A 22,598-nucleotide genomic window follows, 5' to 3' on the forward strand; every position below is an offset into this window, starting at 1 on the left:
ATGTGATGGCTTGTGAGGAATTTTGAGGACTTGTCATGACTTTTCATGACTTATGAGGACTTGTGAGGACTTGTGATGAATTGTGAGAGCTTGTGATGTCTCGGACAACAACACTGCTCCCTAGTCTTTGGTAAGACGTTTTGATTATCCAATGAGGAGACGGTACTTGACACCCACCCAGCATTGACCTTGCACACATATGTCACTGGTGTCCGGTCCGCAAGGCGTGCCATCCACCACTTTCTTGGCCAGTTTGTAGAAGGCGATGCTCCCCTCCACGCGGCAGAAGAGACTGCACTGATCCTTTATCTGGACTGCAGAGGGAGAGAGTGAAACTTGGTGAATACAAAGACCCTTACACACTAGCTAAAATCTCCATGTTGAAACTGGGTCAAACCCAGAGATTCTGGCAACCTTTTTCAAACTAGCAAGAACCCAACATGACTTCTACATGCGTCCAGGGTTCTTCAAGGGTCTTCAGCTGCATTCCGCCGTGTTTTTTTATTGAATAAAAAATCAATATTTTATGATTGAAAATTGGGGTGGGTGGGTCAAAACAATTTGGAAAAAAAAAATTCAATTTAAAAACATCGAAAAATTTTGAATGGCCCCTTACCCTGGATAAAACAAAAAATTCCTAGCTCTGCTAAATTACTGGTATGCTCACATGTGTATTTGATATCATGGTCATTTGTACAACCCACAATTTTATCCTGTTTTTTTATGACAAAATTTCACCCAGAATATGTGGACATATCTTCACCTCATTCTCTTAAAAGGATTCACAGCGACGAACAACCCCCCCCCCCACAAAAACTTTAAATTCCATGATTCGTTACCAGAAATTAACAATATAATTTTTACCACAATCCACATATAATATGGGAGATAAGTGAGATGACATTTGATGAATGTGGGTCAGAAAGTCTAGCAATTCGGCATGACCAGCGACAGCTGATGATGACAACTCAATCCCTAAAACCCTGCACATCAAATCATTCTAAGACAAGTATTTTAGCATCTTTTACCCCACCCCCCCCCCCCCCTTTTCCAAAAGTGGGTCAGTCAATGGATGATGACAAAACATTCTGTCACCGTTATGGCTGCCAATGTATGTGGAATTTGGTGCCAGACTTTCAAGTCATTAGTCTGGTTCTGTCAGGCGGGTTGGCTCCAGCGCTGCACCCCATTGTGGGCTGGGTGAATGGGAGATCAACCCTCAATTCCACAGACAGATTTTATCTAATGTCAATTTTTTTTCTATAATTTTGTCATTTTTTTCTGTATTGTGGTTTTGCCTAGCACACATGCCTAGCACACTAACACTACTATTTATCTCCATTTTTTTTATTAATTGCTGTTTTTGAATTGATATTTTCTTCTTTCTTTTTTGTTCTTGTTTGTGAATTTGTGCCTTGTACCCCAAAAAAGGTACAACAGCTTTTCTCTGTAAATTAATTCTCCTTCCTTCTCTGAATATAACAGAGGACATCACTGAGAAAATAATGTCTAGTTGAATTAAATTCAAATATTTGTATTCCTGCATTCCAACACCCCCCCCCCCAGAAATAAATAATTAATTTATCCTTATCAACAAAAGTTTTAGAGCGTTGTTTTGGTTGGGAGGGGGATAAATAATTATTGATTCAATATTTGATTTTGCCCTTCACTGACGTATACACACTGTATACTCAGTGTGTTACCCCGAGTGAAAGCGAGAAAAAAATTACTCGGGTGGGCCTCGAACCTACGACTTCCTGCTTTCTTGTGCAGATGTCTTACCACTCGACCACAGAGCTAACGAGATCAGCTGGCTGGTTCGAATGTGATGTAGCAGCGGGTAACGCAATGAAACTTCAATTTTTGGGTAAACCAACTTTTGGGGAAACAGGGGCATACTTTGGGGGAGGACAAGATGAGTGGATATCTGAAGGAGGCCACTTATGGGTATCTTGTCGTCATTTGTAGTAGATGCATGCAGATGTGTACTATAATAAAATATGTTTCAACGAGTTAGCACTCACCACCGGTATACTTGGCAACCCATCGGACGTCCCGGGGCACACCCTGGATGTTGAAGTTGTTGCCGTTGTAAGCGGCGCACTGCTCTTCCCTGAATGGTATACTGCCATCTGGACACGGCTACCAGTGAAAAGGTGAAAGAATGGTGTGATCTTTTACAATATGAAGATACAAAGTGAAAGAGAAGTTATTCCACATTAAAAATATTAATAATAATAAAAAATAATTCGTATTTTGGCATTTTGTTTTCAAGAACACTATGAACCATTAGAAAGCTCTTATTCTGCAGAATAACAAATATATACATATCTCAATTCTTTAAAGGGAAAATACAACATTTGCAAACATCAAAAAATAAAACTACCAAATCATTTTGAAATACCTTGCTGGACTGTTAGTGAATGACAGTGTAAAGCATCCTGTAAAATCATGGCACCTGGTTTACTGTCATTTTCAAGAAAAATTGGTATTTTTGTATCAATTTCCAACGCTGATCGGCCGATCAGCGTTGGAAAAAACTGGCTTTTTTCAAATACTGGCCCCAGTTGACCATCGCACTTGTTTGCAATCGATTACACACCTATGAAAGGGTACAAGCCAGCTAGACTGGTTCCCTGACCTTACAATTCCCCAATATATGTTAAGTGCTCTGTTTCTTCATAAATGGAGTCAGGGAACCAGACTACAGGAAAAAGATTGTTTTTCTTGGTTTTTATAGCATTTTCGAACCCAAAACCTCAAAAAAGTCAGTGTAACTATATTTGCTATATATTTCCAACCCCCCAATTCCATCCATTTCTGAAAATTACAGCCAAAGCAAATGATGTATATTCCCTTTAACCAGTACGCGTCAAATGAGATGATAACACAATCTGGCCGTTTTTATACACAGGCACTTGCCTCGACTCGCCTCCGGTTGACGTCTATACATGCTAATCCCTCATTTGTTTTGTACACACACACAAAGTCCGAGAAGTCTGAGGAGGCAGACTATTGTTCTACAATTTGCGCTCCGTGAGCACACCCAGGAGTGTTGAAAAATATGAGGTTTTGGCAAGAAACATCGTACAAACACTGTTGAAATGACTCTTGCAAACCAGTATTGTGGCATTTGGCTGTATAACAGAAATTGGCTGCCTTTTCCGAAAATCAAAATTTTCGGCAAAAATAATCCCATCCTAAAGTGGTTAAAAGTCCAAATTTAAGCTCATTTTTAGGTGACAGGTGACAGGTGACATAACATGTCAGTCATCATTTAATGTCAAGAACGATAATCATTTTGACGACCTTGGATTGTGTCAAAATATTCCGGGGTGGAACACACACACACACAACTGTTCCAATCTCTCACACAGCCAACCCCATCACCATATGTTTCGCATACATATTTCCTGATCAATTTTCAAAACCCCCCAAAATAGGAAAGGGTTGCTCACAATGTTTTAATCAGTTAGTGAAGTTGTTTGTGGACATAGGGGTGGTGAGATAGGCGTGCCGCTCGGCCAGGGAATAGTGGTTAGTAATGAGGGATTTCCAGGCGTTAAGTTGGGGCTATCAGGGTAGGTTGGGCTGGTAATGTTTAGCGTACGTCGCCTTTCCAGAAATGTTTGACCAAAAAAAAAAATGTTGGCAGACTAGACAAGTTGTGCTAATAAATCTAAGTTCTGACATGAAGGACAGTAAATTAGGCTTTGCTTGGTGGAGTGCCAGTATCGTTTCGGTTTGCGGTAACACCATGTGGTAGTAACTACTGCTCAGTAGATATTTAGTTCTAAAAGAACTTGTCCTTGAGACAAGTTCTTTTAGAACTTAAAGCAGGACTGTTCTTATTGGAACTAAAACTATTTAACGAAAGTGGATAATAAGCAGGACAAGTTCTTTTCAGAACTAAATACTGGTATCTACTGCGCAGTAGTTATTACCACGTGGTGTAACCGCAAACTGAAACGATAAGAATTGTACCTTTTTGGTCACACGCAATTTTAGTTAAAAAACTTCTTGTGAAAAACATCAAAGGCTACAGAATGTATTTACAGTGAAGGACAGCTGAAAAGTGCAGGATAATATTTGCAAGATGTTGACCATGAAAGTTGAAAGTGGTTTCGCCATGACAAATATTTTGTGGGGTATAGAATTGGTCTAACACTAGATTTGGGATTTGAATTCCTTAATCCCCGGAAAGTACGATGAAGCCGTCATAGCTGTATAGGGGGTATCTAAACATGGATGAATCAAAAGCAGTCTTGGGAACTTTGGCACTGAAACCCTCCGAGCATAAACCATTAGAGAAACTCAGCTTTCTGCCTGTTCTCATCCATATACCCACATCTACAGAAGGATATTCCAATAGCTTTTCCCTCACGTGCTGCATCTCTTTGGAATTCCTTGCCTGGTGCTTGTTTCCCTCCAACCTATGATCTGTCCTGTTTCAAGAGGAATGCTAATTCCTACCTTCAGTTTTCCTGAGTACCTACTCTTCTTATTTCTCTTGTAGTCCTGTACCTTAAGTGGCTTTTAGCCTTGTTCAGGGTGAATATGCATTTTTTTTAAAAGAACTTGTGTAGGCATGCTTGGTATTTTTTTGGTCAATGTGCCAACGTTCCCAAGACTGGGTTGTCCTGTTTCAAGAGGAATGTTAATTCCTACCTTCAGTTTTCCTGGGTACCTACTCATCTTTTTTTCTCTTGTAGTCCTGTACTTTTAGTAGCTTTTAGCCTTGCTTAGGATGAATATGCATTTTTAAAAAAGACCTTGTGTAGGCATGCTTGGTATTTCTTGGGTCAATGTGCCAACGTTCTTAAGACTGGGTTGGGCACTGTAATGTGGATTGCTCATACTCCTTACCCTTGAATTACAGGATCCAAAGCGTGCTCTCCTGCCTATACAGTACTTGCCGCCATTCTGGGGGACAGGCTGGGTGCACTGACGGATGGCTTGCCTGACCCCTCCTCCACAAGTCCTGGAACACTGCCCGTAAGGCTCCCACTTACCCCAGCCGCCATCAACGGAGGCTAGGCTGTGATGGCGACGGGAGATGCACTTGCCTCGATCACACCACTGCCGAGAGGAAAAGAAAAGGGGGGACAACAATCAAGAAAAAAAATAATTATGGTACAAATATGGAAAACAGCCTTACAAAACCACTGAAGAAAATTCAAACATGAATTTCAAAACTAAATCCAGCTGTGAGGCCAATGTAATGAATGTTTTTATTAATATTTTGCATCAAATTGTTTACTTTTAAGTGTTAAGCGGCTAGTTAAACTGCAGTTAAAACATGTAATGTCACCCTCCCTTCACAAAATCAAATATCTGTGTGTGATTTGAAAGGCGCACTGTGTGATTGATTTTAGCTGCTTTGTCGAAATGGTAGCATCGAGCCAATACTCCTCAGGGAGCTGAGATGTCTTTGGAATGTTTTATTGGCCCAATGAGCAGGGTAATAATGTAAAGCACCTTGATAGGTTTGCGGGTGCACGTGCAATATCTCTTCTCTGAAGAGGTGTGTGTCATTCTAATGAAGAGTGACTGTGGGAGAACACAGTTGGAGGCATCAAGACCTATTCTCATCAAATATCTATTTTCAGAATCAACTCTTATTTTGTAATGGTGAATAAATGGTTTCTGTGAGAGATAACAAGCCTCAATGCTGTCCACATAATCAAAGGGTATGCCAGTGTACAATTCATCCTTTCATTCATTCTTTGCATCACTTCATGACGCAAAGTCAATAGAGTGTGTGCACACGATAAGTCACTTTGTGGCGAGACCCACAAATTATTAAGACACTGTTCACTTTTCTTGCTCCAATCAGAGCACTGAAGCATTCTAGGCCCACCCCCCCCCCCCCCAATGCAGTGCTTTTTCAAGTTTCTAAAACTGTTCAAAGTTTACCTTGACAAAAAAATCTCCTTAAATGCACCCTTACTCCAAGATTTACTTGGGAGACAAGTAGGCTGTTTATAGTCAGGACCGGACAGCTACTTTAACCCTGTTCCCTCACGATACCTCAATTTACTGGGGAAGCCTAGACCGAGATCCAACGGTATTGAGTTTCCGGTAATGGGCTCAAACATTCATGTCTTCAGGTCCGGGCAATTGGCGAGAAATCCGATCGAGTTTGTGTCACACAACATAGTCTCCACGGAGTCATTTGTACAGGAACGAGAGCCAAGTACATTATATCCGGACATTTTTGTGGGGAGGCGCACGGCTGGGGAGGTGCACCGCTAACGAGGCCACGGCATTCTGGTTATTTTGTCTAGGACTAAATTTGGTGTTTTGACTGAGTCCAAGTTGCAGTCCACTACAACTTGGTTCCCAATCAATCTTGATTGTTTCTGCCTCTCCAATTTACTGCAGTTACTTGTACATTTCTTCTTTTTGTTGTAAAGGAATTTTAAAGAGGAATAAATGGTCAAACTGAATTAAGTATGGACACTTTATTTTGAGGAAATGGCAGAGATATTACCGTACAATACAAAGTTAAAAGAAAAAGAGAAAACTCAGTGTTTTCTTTTTTTTAACTGAACTATAACAGTGATGACATTTTAGTGAAACTATCTGATGACGAACATTAGCTAATAATCACAGCAGAAATTTCACATTATCTTCAGGATCCTGACATGGTAGAACTGAAGAAATATTACTGCCAAAAATGAATACAAACCAGAATACACCTATACACCATGAAATATTCCACAAAAAAAGCTAGAAATGTACAAAAACAAAGGAACTAAGAATTACCCATCTCGCTGCAAAATGACTTTATCATTTCTAGAATGTTAAACCAAACACATTAGTTTTATCATAACAACATGACACAGATTGCCAGCTGATTTAGTGTTCGCCGAAAAACTCTTAGAGCAAATTTAATTTTTTTTTAAACAATCAAGTACTTAACCATCAAGCTATCCAAGAATAAATAAAGATGAATTTTCAAGCAGGTTCTGAATTACCTTGTTGTGACCGCAGGGTGTGCCGTCTGCCCAGGGCATGTGCTGGGTTCGACACCCACGTCGTGAGCCTTGCGACGAACCGGTGCACCATAACCTATTGCAAGTTTTCTGTAACAGATCAAAAAATTGACAAAATGAAAAGGCAAAGTTTTGATACTGCATGTCGGGACATTTAATTTTTAACTTTTAAAGTTGAATAAACATCAAGAGGAGCTGAGTTTGAACCTGCGTCCTCCGGATTGCCGTTCCGGTGCTCTACCAACTGAGCTATCAAGCCCTATGTTGGTGGTTCCCCATTTAGTCAATGTCTTTGTTCAAGGGGGGCTAGTCAGAAGCCGTGAACCCATATATGTCATGTAGCCATGGATCACGCCCAAAGTCACGATGCTAGCATTATCAGCAAGCTACAAACCTGGGAAATAGCAAACGGGGATCACTCAGAGATGAAAAATACTACTTATTTTCATTTTTCCTTAGTGGTTTGTTTGGAATTCTTTTTTTTATTTCTTAAAACATTAAATCAGTTAATCAAGTAAGGAAGTGACCACTGTTGAATTGTTTCAACTCTTACAAAACATCCATGTCAGCAAAGTATATCCAAGAAAAATAGGATATTGGACCCAGGAACCCCTGCTGAAAAGCTCACCAAAGCAAACCCCATTGCTGACTAGGTTACTAGTCAATCAAATCCCAATTTCTATCCAAGATTATGCCCAGTTAACGTTCATCAAATGGCAATTTGGCCAGCCCCCTCGAGGCAGGAATAATGACTAGTATTCCAGATGTGATTTTTGTATTTCTAGGATTGTAAACGCTCTGCGAAAAAGGAACACAATTTCAGGCCATATAGTTCTTAAATTGGTAAGTAAATTGGCATGTAAATAGTACAAATTGGGAAGAAAAAGGATGCCTTACTATTTTTATTTTAATCTATTAAACCTGCATTCAACTGAAATATGTTGGTTATGAGTACAAGTAATATGTACAAGTATAAAAATGCAAGTTTAAAAAAGGAGGGGGAAGACCCTATAACCCAATTGCCGGCTAGTATTTCTAGAATGACGTTTACTGACAGAATATCAAACATTCTTAATACTTCAAACATTCCCACTAAATAACATTAAAGCATTCTGGCCTAATTTAATTAGTATGGACACACACAACTAAGATGTCCTCACAGAAACTACAATATAGCTACACCTTTTTTCTCGTCTTTTTTCAGTATAGTTTGTTAGTTTTACTGTAGTTTGTTTTGTTTTCCTTTGTTTACTGAAAATTTTACTTGAGATGCAATTGGCCTTAATCAGGTTTGATACTGAATCATCTGTATTATATTTCGTTGTGCCCCGTGCAACAAGGTCGTATCTCCTAAAATGGGCCGTACGTGAAACGCGAGTTTCAGAATGTCAAAAGGTCGTATCTCACTTAACATAACCCGGATGTACACACGAAGTCAATGGACGTCGAGATACGACCTTGTTGCACGGAGCGTATTCGCGCGAGATACGACTTCGTTGCAGAACGGAGTTACGACCTTGTTGCACTGACACAACGATTTACAAGTTATAGATTCTATTTTCTTGTGATATTATGAAAACAACTGATCCCAATGACTGAATCTGAAAAAAATATTATCAATTCTGTGCACAATTTTTGGCATCCCTATTTTATAACTGTACTTTTTTTGTTAGATTTTAAGTCGTGCAAGATTCCAGGGTAATAGCCATGGAATTAAATACTCCATTTTGACCCCAAAACTGACCTGAGAAGTGACAAAAAACTTAGAAGGTTCGTAAAACGCCAATTTGTACATAGACCTGGTTTTCTCTGTTTCTTTTGACCAGGAAAAGCATGGCAATGCTCTCAACTAGATCAGCGCTAAAAGGCAGAAAATCAAATTACCCCCGTATTGCTCCCCAAGGCAATGTATCATTACTGCTTCCCTGGTGCTCCAGACTTGTCAGAAATTTTCCGACAGGAAGGAAAATTAACCCAGGAAAAAAAAGCCACATTCATGCCAACAGGTGCCAAGGTGGGGCGTGAGCATTGATTTATTGGCTCTTTTTGGACAGAATATTAATGATACTTTTCCTCGCAAATTAGTGATTTGTTCCAAAAGTTATTCACGATTCAGATTGGCCCGTTTGTACGGAAATCATGATTTTTTTTGCTGGCTGTTTTTGACTCGGAAATGACTAATAGCAAACAAAACAAGATGTGTACTATGTACTTGTTTTTTAAAAGTGTCATTTCGAATATGCCAGGAAAAGATTTTGTAACACATTTATTCGGAAAGTGATCACAAACTATGCTTGTAGCAAGTTAGAATAAGAATCTCAGTTAAAAATCCTTGCACTTGTAGATTTTTATATTTATGAAAAAAAAAACTTTAAAAAAGGCTTTGAGTTTTAATGTGCATAAATAAATCCTCCCTGCAAGTAGACTGGTTCCTGGTCCCTACATTATCAATCCCTATAGGGGGCAGGAGAGGAACCAGTCTATCCTGCGCAAACTTAATTATTGTTAGGACACAAATAATTTAAAAAATTTCATAACTTAACATGGGTCGGATTTTTAAAAGTGAAGTACTTTCGGATTGCTAAAACAATGGTAAATTAAAAAATTAATATTTAGGAGTGAAACTTGAAGATAGCTCGTCTTCAATGCACATTCGTAAATACCTGAGACAATTTACCAATTCTTAGTGGTGGAGAGCCTGTCACTTGGGTTGTTTTTAACCACCGGTAAAACACAGCTGCGTTCTGCGCCACATCGTGCTGTACGCACCGCGCATGGGCCACTTTCCACATAAGGGGATTTTTAGCACTGCGTACAAGAGGCACATACTACAGAGATGGCCAGAGGGGTTTTTCACAAAACATGAAGTAAAATTGTTGTACAAAATCATTGGAAAGTTGTGAATTTTTTACTCGTATTGTTTTGACTTTATGTCCGAAAGGTATTTATGAATGGGAATAAATATGTGCTTGGCTGGTATAAAACAAGTATGTTAAAAACTGGCTAAGGGCCTGGGCCCAATTTCATAGAGCTGCTTAAGCAGAAAATTTGCTTAAGCACGAAAAAACATTGCTTAGTAAAATTAGGTTACCGGCCAAAACTCCATGTGATGTACATTGCTTGTGACTGGTATTTAGCTGTTGTTTACTTAGCATAACAATCGCATGGAGTTTTGGCCGGTAACCTGATTATATTAAGCAAGACGTTTTTGTGCTTAAGCAAATCTTGTGCTTAAGCAGCTCTATGAAATTGGCCCCAGCTGGACGCAGATAATGACCCTCGCCATTGGCTCGGGCCATTATCCGAGTCAAACTCTTCTAAAATCAATTTGAAGTACATGTTTACAATCTTAAATGAAAATCTGCTGCTAGCAATGACAGCTACAGACAGTGCTGTGAGAGTACTCTGTCTCCTTGGTTGATCCCTGGCCAATCCTGACAGATGACCGACCCACTGAATGATCCAAGAGATAACGGTGGGGGGTCAACGTGTTGGGATTTCCTGCCAGACACCCTGGGGACACCCCAGGGTGTCAGAGAAGGGGGGGGGGGTTTCAATGACGACCAGGTCAGGGGTCACATGGGTAAGATGCACTTTGATAACGACCAAAAACGGAGCAATGAATCAACACATTTGGAATGAACTGTATGCAGTGCTGTAGTCGATTCAATCGCAAGTCCTCACAATTCCGTTACAAGTTCTTCACAAGTCACCTCGAGTCCCAAGCTATTCAGATGAACTGTGACAAAAAAATTCCTTTGTTAGTGTTCATCCTCTGTTACTTGTGACCAGACTTGTGAACGACTTGTGATTTTCTTATGACTTAAATACATTTCCAACAGCACCTGCTACTCATTTTAATGGTGCTACAGGTTAGTGTGCAATAAGAGTACAAGTAGTCACACATTGCGCTGTATGCGAAAAAAAAGTTAACACAAGCGCTGCCTTCCACTGGAGCTCTCATAAATAGTTACAGAGCGCCATCTACTGTTCATATATGTGTAGGGAGCTGTTTTGCCTGCAAGTAACCGACGGTAACGTCCCGGGTCGCATAGATGATATATTTCCATGATTCTGCTTACCATGATTGGACAGACCGTTGATCCCTCGCCGAATACCAGCTCACACTGCTTGGTGACGTTGTAGACTTCGCCGGGTTGGTAACTGGGCAAGATCTGGGCGTCTGTTGGGGAGTCTAGTAAACACTGTCCGTATCCCATGCTGATGGCATCAGGGGGAGAAATCAGGGAAAACAAGGGAAGAGGAAAATATGTTAGTGGATTAACAAAAAAGTGAAAAGTTTGATATTTAGGTTTTGAGGCTTTCTGAAATGTGGTTTGCTTGTGTGAATGTGTGGCATATGTAGAACTTAGGTTATTATTGGATGGAGAATACTTCAACTTGCTCATACAATCTTTATCTTATTTGCCAGATGTGACTTGTTTGGACCATGATGTAAATTTTAAAAATTCTATTTTGATTTGAGCGTTTCTGAAAAGCAGCCTTTTTACACCAGTGTTGGTAATCAAAATTAGAAATTAGAATCAACTAATACAAGCCCGTTATTCAAAACTGGTGTGGTTTGTTAATTTCCAAATAACCAATAATTGTTTCAAGTATTAACAACTATTAGACAAATTACAAGGGGGAGGTATGTACTGTTACTGGGAAGACAAAAACTGAGTTCAAATCCTTAATCAATACCAATATTATTAGCACTTAGTACAATTTTATGTTTAATCCACACAGAAAATTCTCTTCCAAAAGAGAAACAAAATCGGGTCAGGTTTTAGAAAGGGTTTTTATGAGTAGACACACCCATTGCGACCAAAGGGAGATATTAAATAAGTTAAGAAAAGGGTCAGCAGTCAATTCAAAAACAAAGGTTTATTTCTGTGCTCCGGTATTAAAAGGAAAAGTTTAGTGGTCAAGAAATTTGACTAGATGTCTTGATGACCTCGGTACAGGTAGACTGGTCTTTTAGCGTCTGAAAAACCATCATATTTCCGTCTCACCTGTTGGACGTGTTAACAGCTTGTGTTCTTTATTGCCACTGTAAGTAAGGAGTTGCTGGGTCATTTTTACCCATATCTTTTATCCCCTCCGGCCAATTCTGTCTGGGTTGTTGAGGTTATCTCACCGGATATGTTGTTGCGCTTACAAGTTACACAGAATATATTATAAATTTTCTTGCCGTTGAGGTATTTTTTTAACAGTAGTTTTAGTGGTCAACTTTTGGCCAATTCTGTCTGGGTTCTTAAGGTTATCTCACCCGATATGTTGTTGTGCTTACACAGAATAAGTTATACATTTTCTTGCCATTGAGGTATTTTTTATCAGTAGTTTTTGGTCAACTTTTGGCCAATTCTGTCTGGGTTCTTAAGGATATCTCACTGGATATGTCGTTGCGCTTACACAGAATAAGTTATAAATTTTCCTGCTGTTGAGGTATTTTTTCCCAGTAGTTTTTGGACAAAAACTACTGGGGAAAAAATGGTGACCGACTTCATCAATAATTAAGTCTTGTTAACATTTCCAATTAAAACATCTGGTTCAGTTTCCGTATAATGAAACTAGATTGGGTCTAAGGTGAAGATGAAAATGATACAGAACAGGTGATATTGAGGAAATTTGTACATTTTCTTTCCGTTAAGTTTTTTTACTTGACTCAACTACTTCAGTAAAACATTGGTATTTCTCTTCAAATTTCTCTACTAAGTTGTTCTAAAAACTCAAGATTTAAAAAAAAAAAAAAAAAATCCTCTTTTAAAGAAAATCTCAGGAAAATCAGATCAACCCAAAAAAAACTAGGGCTTTTTTCAAATATTTTTAAAGCCGCTTCAAAAGTTGCTTCAGAACTATGCCTGGGTGATTGCATCTATAGTATAAGGGGACTTTCCAAGCATTTTACCACAAAACGCAAATGGACAAATTTAAATTCTTATGTTCTACAAGCCATGAACACTGCCATCCTGAACATCTTGATCATAATTCTATAATAAGCCCACAGCTTACGGGCAGAGACTCATGTAGGCTGGCACATGTTATCTTAATTGATGAATCAGCACCATGCCAAGATTTAAGCCTTCAGGAAACCAGACCAAGATGGCGCGTCAGGATTCCTGAGGACTGCTTTTCAAACTTTTCTCACTTTTTTGCTGTTTTATGTACCATGTGTAAAAACTTGATGCGTAAAATTTTAAATATTTTAAAATTGAAAAATTATAACAAATTAGAGACGAAGTAAAAAATTGAATTTGAATGAGAGTTCAATGAATTCCACATCTCATTGCTACATATTTGAGCGTGCATTTACGGGCAGTACAGGAACCGGATACCCGATTGCAAAAAAAAAACACGGGTAACCGGGTACCCATTAAAGAAACAAAAGTTGCTGTTCAGATTGTTCATAAAGGTCTGCATGATAATACTACCACATCGGTGCGTCTATACAGCAGGATACAAGTGTGTACAGGGAGCATAGTTTGATGGTGTAAACTTGAAACGTGAAATAACGCGTCGCAAACAGGAAATTTGTTTTGTTTTCCCATGTTGCCTGGTTTTTTTTGTCTGCATGAGAAGTCAGTAAGTAATTTGTAAAGCTGGTTATGGGTACTCGATTCAATAATCTGGAACCGGTTCCTGACATCAACGGTCGGTACTCGGATACCCAGTTCCGATGCACGGCCGTACTCATTGCAACGCATAAAGGAACCTTGGTGATAACCCGAAAACAGGCCTACTGATCTAATGAAAATAACCGTGTTCAATGTGATGAAAGGACTGCCCCAGTCACACATTCATGGTTGGAGCTACGAATATCCACGGTTTACCAAGAATCAATCGATCACGATGAACTGTCGCGGTTCCTGGAGAAATGCACTACGGTTTCAGGACGGATAGCCACGACTGTCACACGGTTTCTCTACGAATACACCACGGTCTGTCCAAAAAAATGGACGGATTGGTGAAGAATATCAACGGTATTACTAAGAGTAATGACGTTAATGCCACGGTTGTCTGCGATTGGGTCACGGATGACCAAGGTTCTCCTACGAATAAAGCATGGCTATTCGTAGTACAACCTTAGCAGAACCCTAGCACATCCGGGCATATCAGTAGAACATTCGTAGCAATTTTGTAGAGATTTCTACCACAAAATGAGCTACGAATCTCCAAGAATATGCACGAATAGCCATGAATAACACTACCAATAAATACGGTTATCCTACGGATGTCCCACGGTTGCACTACGGATTAATTTTCATGACGGTTCACCACGGAAGTTATGAACAGTTTCAAAACTTCCGTAGCCCCTCCACGAATACCCAAGGAAGATGACGGATAACCACGGATGTACTAAGGATGAATACGGTACTCCCATGGTTTACCACGAATTTCAAACCGTGGAGATCCGTAGCTCCAAACCGTGAATGTGTGACTGGGGCTTTAACCAAAATACCATGTGAAATAATTCCCCCTGAAATTGAATCTTTCGGAAGAAATCAATCAATGAAGGTGGGTTTTAAAAAAGTGTGCACGGAGTGAATAATGAGTAACATTTTACTATTTCACACAACATCATCACAGTTTTGATTACAAGTAATTAGTTTACCATCATCTTAAGAAGGTGCTGATTTTACTCAACGTCAGTGTACTGTGAGTCAAGGGTCAAGTTGTCAGAGAAAAAACAAATCAAAGATAAAAGACCTCCTCATGATTCCTTTGACATTTGGGTCAAAAACGTCGACTCGAATTTCTCTGTTGAATAAGAAAGGATTTCCAAAGTCAAGAAACTTTAGAGTGCTTGTTGACATTGAAAACTTTTTGTTTAGGTTATAAAACACATTTTTTGAATTATAAATTCTGATCCAGACTAATGAAACTATCAAGGATGGATGAATGTTCAGTTTCGGAAAGGAAATTGGTTGATTTTTTTTTTTGGTGCCCTTTATTTTTTTTCATTTGGTGGTAATTGCGATTCTCCACTGAACGCTGGCACACATTTCTGAGTAGTCAAGAGAAATGAGTCACGTTTTGATTTCAACTCAATGGGAGATTTTGAAGAAAGGACATTCAGGCATATTTGTCCTGAAAACTGATGTCAAAACGATGCTTTGTGAAGACAAAATGTAAATTTTCACTGCACTTTAAGTGGCACTTTATGTAAAAACACCTTAAAAGTGTATCTTGCATGCTTACATCTCCTTGCACCAAAACACAGCAGTGACTAAAATTGATTCACAATGGTCAACTATCACAGTGGCATAACTGGGGTCAAATTTGCAAGGGGCAATGGTGCCTCATTTTCTTGAGTGGGGTATTCTATGGGATTCGTAACCAAAAAAGCACATTTTATCTTCCCTAAATTTGGAGGGGGCCAGGCTTTCAGCAGGGACCCATGCACCCTTCAGTTATGCCAATGACAATAATTTGGGAGGCTAATCATCCTTACTCGCAGCTGGGATGCTGAATTGCGAAGGACGCGGCAACAACGTGGTCGGGCCGCTGGCACATGAAGGCGCCTATGGCTGCCGGCCACATCGACCCATATATGACCACGGAGCACAGCCTGAGATCGAAAGTGTTTGATTTCTCCAGAGGGAGAAAAAAAAACGGAGGGCCCGGAGAAAAATCCTCGTGGCACAGGAGAGAACCAATGATTCAGTAGGTGTTAGCAGTTTGAGCTTACTCGAGGTAGTCTGTGATCTTGTTCTTGCTACAGAGGGACCAGGTCCAGGGGTTGATCTGGTAGTTGAGCGTCGGGGCCATCACGCCGTACTTGCCCGACAAGTTCTCGGAAAACTCCTGGCATCTGGTGTTGTCGTCATGAGGTAGATTGAAACTGCAGGCAAAAACGAGAGAAATATATGAGTATTACAGAAATTAGAACATTTAGTATGGGTTAACCTTATTTGTGCTGAAAAATGAGGGTGGAATATAGGAAAGTTGATCTCTCAAGAATGGTTGGGAGTAGTTTAATGTGGTGTTTTACACTTATATGTTATGATTAGTGTGTGTTCAGTGCTGTCTGTTGTGTCCTGCTAGGGACAACATATACAACTGTACCCCCCCCCCATACCTTACAATTCAGATAATCACTGGTTCGTATCATTCCACGTTAAGTTTTGCAAAGTGGGAACAAGGCATGCGTTTCATAAACAGTCACTGAGGCATGTCCCACTAATATCATATTTGTAAACAAAAACAAAAAATTCAACAGAAACTCCAAACATGATAGCTCTATCAACAAGTCGAAGCTTTTGTTTATATTTCACCACCAATAAAAAAGACTCCAATTTGTATGGGTCGGGATAAGGTCAAACTCATTCCATATCCAGTAATAAACTACATGTATATGGAGACCTGTTTGCTGATAGACTTGCGCTAGTTGCTTTCAATGATGCAGTTTTGCCTGAATCAGAATTCACAAATGTTTGGTTTATGCAGTGGGTTTGGCCTACATGAGAGTTAGTGAGGGAATGAGGGAAGTTTAGGTCTATGCACTTTTAAAACAACAGTGGAAATTGTTTGTTCCGATGTGAACATTTTATGCATCTCACCTTCAGCATTTGTCATGTTTTTTTTATGAGACAGTTTCTGGGTGGCCCTCAAGTCAATATTCAAGCAGGGATTTAACACAGATTTGAATAAATTATTGGTTTAATCATATCCCTTGTAAAATGAAGGGAAAATGAGTGTACATGTACATGACTGCGAATGTGCCTGATGTAAGTCAAATTAGACAATGTGTGGTTGTAGTTTCAAAATCAACTTGTTGTGAGTTGACATCAGTGCCCAATGCATTCACTTGCACCGATGAAGATAGTTCTAAACAAATGAATGTTCGAAGCTAAAAAACAGCATAGAGCCAGCAACTTACAATAACATATTTTGCCCAACCATTCAGTCATTCAAGAGGGTCATATTACAGCTAAAAATCAGAAATTTTGTAACTGTTTTACAACCTTTGTCTGCAAATTTTTTTTTTAAATTACGGATGTGCAGTCAATTTCATTTACTGTTGTCTGCACCATAAGGAAATCGACACTGTATGTATGCTCGGAATGAAAAGTGCTGGTTCATTTTGTTCAAGCATCTTTTGTGTCTAATTTTCACCCCTTCCCATTATAGGCTATCAGCTTCGGTCCAAAACTTGGGCCATCGGTATCAAACAATCGAAAGGAGCAATGCTCATAGCGATTTTTGGCAAGGTATGCACATCTAGAGTTGGAAAATGTGTGATAGCTTTGCAGTGTGAGCGGTGGCAGTTTTTTGGGTGTTATCGCTTTTAATTTTTTTTTCTCCAAATGGCCGCCAATATGCTTGTTACTGGATTAATAATATGTGGCAACAAGCATGTTTTGGTCGCCATTTAAAAAAAAGTGATCGCACTCCAAAAGCTGCCACCGCTGCAATGCTATCACATATTTTCCAACTACAGGGGTGAATACCTTGCCAAAAAACACAATGAGCATTATTCCCCTCATTTGATACCGACCAAACCCCCAGGCTGATGGCTCTTCATAAATCATTTATCACACAATCTGTTTCCCCTAAAATTATATTGCCATTTTAAACTAATTTCCAAAAACCATTTTATCTTGTTCCTTGCTCAGAGTTGCTTCTACATGTATAGTCGTGTTCCCTAACGTGGCGCACTTCGAAGCTTACCCAACTTTCCTCGTGTAGTGTTGCCAAATCTCTTTGTTGATAAACCTCAAAATCATGCAGTGAAATACTGGTACTTTTACCTTTTTAGTGCTTGCTATTTAACCTCTCTGAACAATTTCGGTTTCATAAAATTTAATCCGAAATGCAAAAACGGTCGCGTCCGGAAATTGGGCACAAATTGGCGGAGTGTTCCCTAACGTGGCGCACTTGAATAAATCTCGGAAAATTCCAAATTAACATTTAAGAATTTCTGTAAACTTTATAAATTCTGATAAATCATTATTATCTTTACTTACAAACCCAGCCAGATGTTTGTCAGAAAATTATTTTCTTATTTTTCGGGGCATTTTCAAAGGGTTCACTTTGCACTTGAAAATAAAATCGGAAAATCACGCCAAAATAAACTCGCGATTTATGAACGGGAGTGTTTAGAACTTGATGAAATTTCACTTTCTGTGAAATTTCAGTTAAAACTTTTGCTCTAGCTAGGCGCTACAGGCGAAAAATCAAAGTGCGCCACGTTAGGGGCTGCGCCACGTTAGGGTACATCAACAACATCTGAATTGACTGCTGATAATACAGCACTTGGGTTAATGGCTATTCGCTGCAGAGCACTAACAACCTATGCTGTCACTCGGCCCAATTTCTGGAATTTAAGGCAAGTGACTCGACTCATAATTGGCAAATTGGCTGGACAAGGTTGTGGAATGTAAAACCAATCCAGGCAAATTATTGAATTACCAAGTGGGAAAGATCAGGGACCTAGGGGGCATGGGTATTGACTGAGTATAAGACTGGAACACAGGTGTGGTTGGGTTGGGTTTATCCTGCATGGATTCTAGGGTCTGTGGTTCCAATCCCACCCTGCAGGCATGGTTATACAGATGGAGGGGCTTTCAAATGACTGTCAACCATTTTCCTTTCCCCCCACTGAAGTTATTTGTCCCCGTAATTATACAAGCTTATCTTTCGTTTAAATGCCAAAAATACATACAAACATTTTTAATATGATGTCTTCAACTAGTCATTTTTTTTATTTGGCTCTCCCATTTCCTATCTACAACTTCAAAAGCCAGTATACTGTGAGTAACTCACAAAGCTGAGATTAAAATGTTTTGTGCATCTGGAATGGTTCTTTCAAAGAACATAAACTATAGATAGGGCCTTACAATGTACTCCAACATGGCTCTGCTTAATACCAAAAGGATTCTGCTGCATACGCTTGTTTACTATTCATATTGTAAGCAATTTTTTTTTTCAGTTTAGCAAGGAACTTTGGCAAAGAATGGAAAAGACAAGGACAGAATTCAATGCTAGAGCCAATAGTAGAGCCATGAAATAAGACCCATTTGCTGATCGCGGCCCAATTGAAATCACACACAGTTGTCCTACTATAATACTGAAATTTGTATCCTTGTGGAGACATTTCTTTGTTCTCGTGTACTAAAGTTTTCGAGTTTGAAAGTACAGTTTCAAAATGCTCTTATTTTAACCAGAATTAATTTCCTTGGCTGAAATTCGGACTTAATATCCCTTTTCAGAACTTCATGGGAAGACTGTCACTTTGAAACTCACATCAGTTGGCAAGGGCAAAGCAATTACCTGAAGAAAAATTAATGAAGTGCAAATTGATGAGGGGCACTTAACAGATCGTTGAAATGTCAAATATCGAAGATTTTTCTTTAAATTATGCTACTGTGAATAAATCAAAGCTCACAAGAAGCTAGTTTTTTTAGTTGGGGGAGGGGGCTTTTTTTTTTTTTACTATATTTTCTTGCTTGTATGAAAGTCCACTGTTAAAGGGAATATACAACATTTGCAAACATCGAAAAATAAAACTACCAAGTTTTTGCGAAATACCTTAATAGGATGTTGGTAAATGACAGTCTAAAGCATCCTGTAAAATTATGGCACCTGGTATACTGTCATTTTCAAGAAAAGTGTTATTTTTGTATCAATTTCCAACGCTGATCGGCCGATCAGCGTTGGAAACAACTGGCTTTTTTTTCAAATACTGGCCCCAATTGACCATCGCACTTGTTTACAATCGATTACAAACCTATGAACGGGTACGAGCCAGCTAGACTGGTTCCCTAACCTTACAATTCCCCAATGTATGTAAACTGCTCTGTTTCTTCTAATATGGAGTCAGGGAACCAGACTACAGGAAAATGATCGTTTTTCTTGGTTTTTATAGCATTTTCGAACCCAAAACCTCCAAAAAGTCAGTGTAACTATATTTGCTTTATATTTCCAACCCCCCAATTCCAACCATTTCTGAAAATTACAGCAAAAGCAAATGATGTATATTCCCTTTAAAGGGAATGTACAACATTTGCTTTTGTTGCAATTTTCAAAAATAAATGGATTTGGAGGATTAGTATGTTATAGCAAATATTGTTGACTTGTTTCACATTTTGGGCTTGTAGATGCTGGGGAAAAAACAAGAAAACCAATCATGTTCTTGTAGTCTGGTTCCCTGACCCCACTTAAGATGAAACGGAGCAATTTATATACTTTGGGGAATTGTAAGGTCAGAGAATCAGTCTAGAGGCTTGTGCCCCTTCACAGGTGTGTGATCAATTGCAAAGAAAATGCGGAATAACTAAATATGAAAAAAATAGGAGCAGTTTTTGACAATAAGCCAGTTTTCTCCAAATTAAACGCTGGCCGTCCGACCAGCATTGGCAAATACAAAGTTTCTTGAAAATGTCAGCACACCAGGAGCCACGATTTTACAGGATGCTTTAGACTGTCATTCCCTAACAATCTGGTAATGTATTTCGAGATAATTTGATCATTTCGTTTTTTGATGTTTGCAAATATTGTATCTTCCCTTTAAGAAAAAAAAATCCTCAAATCGTGCTACTGTGAACAGACTACAGCTCACAACAAGATTCTATTTTGAGAGAGTGGGTTCTTCAAGCATAGAGCAAGGAACCTTGCTATATGCTTCAAGTAATGTTGTGGAGCTGCAATTTTCGTCACTTGTTAGGAAGTGAGCTCCCCTGAAGGGCAGGCTTCCCAGCTGTTTGACCATCAATCCTCACCCTGCAGGTGATTGGTAGGGGAGGATTAACCACTTGGCCACTAGCTTCATGCTTAATTAGCAATAGGATTGCAGAAAGGATGCAAGTAATGTTTGATTGAGTATAAATGTTAGGCCTGAAGTGTTGGGATCAACTGTTGGGATGGCTTGGTTGCTACTGCAGGGATCCATTAATTGGACTTGTTGAAAGTGGGTCAAGCTGGGGTCCACTTTTTACTCGCCCTTGTTCCATCTGACATGGGTTTGGAAATTCTGGATGTACATGTACTCTGTACTGCATTCTTTCTCCCGTCCAAGAGAGATTTTTTTAAAGCTAAATTAATTTCAAGTCATTTTGATTAAATTTGAATGACAAATGTGAACGTTCGTAGATAAAATTTGGACAAAAAGTGGGTCAATCTGGAGTCCACTTTTTACTCGCCCTCGTTCCATCTGACATGGGTTTGGAAATTCTGGATGTACATGTACTTGTACTCTGTAATGCATTCTTTCTCCAGTCCAAGAGAGATTTTTTTAAAGCAAAATTAATTTCAAGTCATTTTGATTATATTTGAATGACAAATGTGAACGTTCGTAGATAAAATTTGGACAAAAAGTGGGTCAAGCTGGAGTCCACTTTTTACTCGCCCTTGTTCCATCCCACATGGGTTTGGAAATTCTGGATGTACATGTACTCTGTAATGCATTCTTTCTCCAGTCCAAGAAAGATTTTTTAAAGCAAAATTAATTTCAAGTCATTTTGATTATATTTGAATGACAAATGTGAACGTTCGTAGATAAAATTTGGACAAAAAGTGGGTCGATCTGGAGTCCACTTTTTACTCGTCCTTGTTCCATCCGACATGGGTATGGAAATTCTGGATGTACTTGTACTCTGTAATGCATTCTTTTTCCAGTCCAAGAGAGATTTTTTTAAGCAAAATTAATTTCAAGTCAGTTTGATTATATTTGAATGACAAATGTGAACGTTCGTAGATAAAATTTAGACAAAAACGTCACATTTTTCAGAGTCACATTTTTCAGAGGATCCAGAGGGGGCGCAGCCAGCCGCCCCCCCTTTTTTTTTAGGTATGTCTTGTCTCCCCCCCCCCACCCCCCCCCCACCCCCGTTTCTTATACTGTCAACTGGTTATTTAATCACTTCAAGGACAGAAATTGTCACCCACATGAGCAAATATGTGATGCGATCAAGCTACATGAGTCGTTTGTCGGGAATTTTCATTTGGAGATACAGGTCAAAATAGGGCCACTTCTTCACATCACTTCATCACATCTCTTGGTGTTCTGACTTCCATAATTTTTAAACTAAAGATGGTATCAGCATGCAGTTTTCACAGCAGTAATGCTGAGATTGTGCTCTTTTCAAATCTGTAATAAAAAATTTTGACCGGGGTTGACAAACGACTCATTTAGCTTGATCGCATCACATTTTATGCCCTTCTTGTATGTTCCGGTTTCGCCTCAATTTTTCAGTGCCTCCCCTTCCGTAAATGCTAACAGCAGGTTTTGACTCTAAATTAATTTTTTAAAAATAGGGGGGGGGGGGGGGAGGAGGAGTTTACAACTTTCTGTGGAACCTGCCCCCTCCCCATTTTTTCCCCCAGCAATTCTGGGTCGGTGCTTGATTGCCATGGGATCTAGCTCAATGAATGAGTTGTGTAAGAACTTCCGACAGTTCCAAGCCATGCCCCTTGCAACATTCATTCATGTATCTTAAACGAAAGACCATGCTCCAAATGTGACATTAAATGCTAGAATCACTGCAATTTGATTCCTGTCGGCAAGAGTAGGGGAAATCAAATAGGGATATACGGAGATTGGAAATGTCAGCGTGATGTTGGAGTACCAGATGCAAAGGAAAACAGTATTACGGAAAC

General features: G+C 39.3%; 1 protein-coding gene across 1 annotated transcript in view; it reads right to left on the minus strand.

Annotated features, from left to right (window-relative positions):
- The window catches only part of LOC119731535 (A disintegrin and metalloproteinase with thrombospondin motifs 9-like), a 131,318-nt gene that overhangs the window by 77,772 nt on the left and 30,948 nt on the right, over positions 1-22,598 (minus strand). Inside the window, exons 7-12 of the mRNA XM_038204708.1 lie at positions 15,691-15,843; positions 11,081-11,219; positions 6,981-7,088; positions 4,867-5,079; positions 2,025-2,142; positions 178-314 (exon numbers count right to left, since the gene is read on the minus strand). Of these exons, the coding sequence (XP_038060636.1) occupies positions 178-314; positions 2,025-2,142; positions 4,867-5,079; positions 6,981-7,088; positions 11,081-11,219; positions 15,691-15,843 (868 nt within the window). The remainder of the gene's footprint in view (positions 1-177; positions 315-2,024; positions 2,143-4,866; positions 5,080-6,980; positions 7,089-11,080; positions 11,220-15,690; positions 15,844-22,598) is intronic.

Source organism: Patiria miniata, unplaced genomic scaffold (assembly GCF_015706575.1).
Source record: "Patiria miniata isolate m_02_andy unplaced genomic scaffold, ASM1570657v1 HiC_scaffold_24, whole genome shotgun sequence".
Taxonomy (NCBI): Eukaryota; Metazoa; Echinodermata; class Asteroidea; order Valvatida; family Asterinidae; genus Patiria; species Patiria miniata.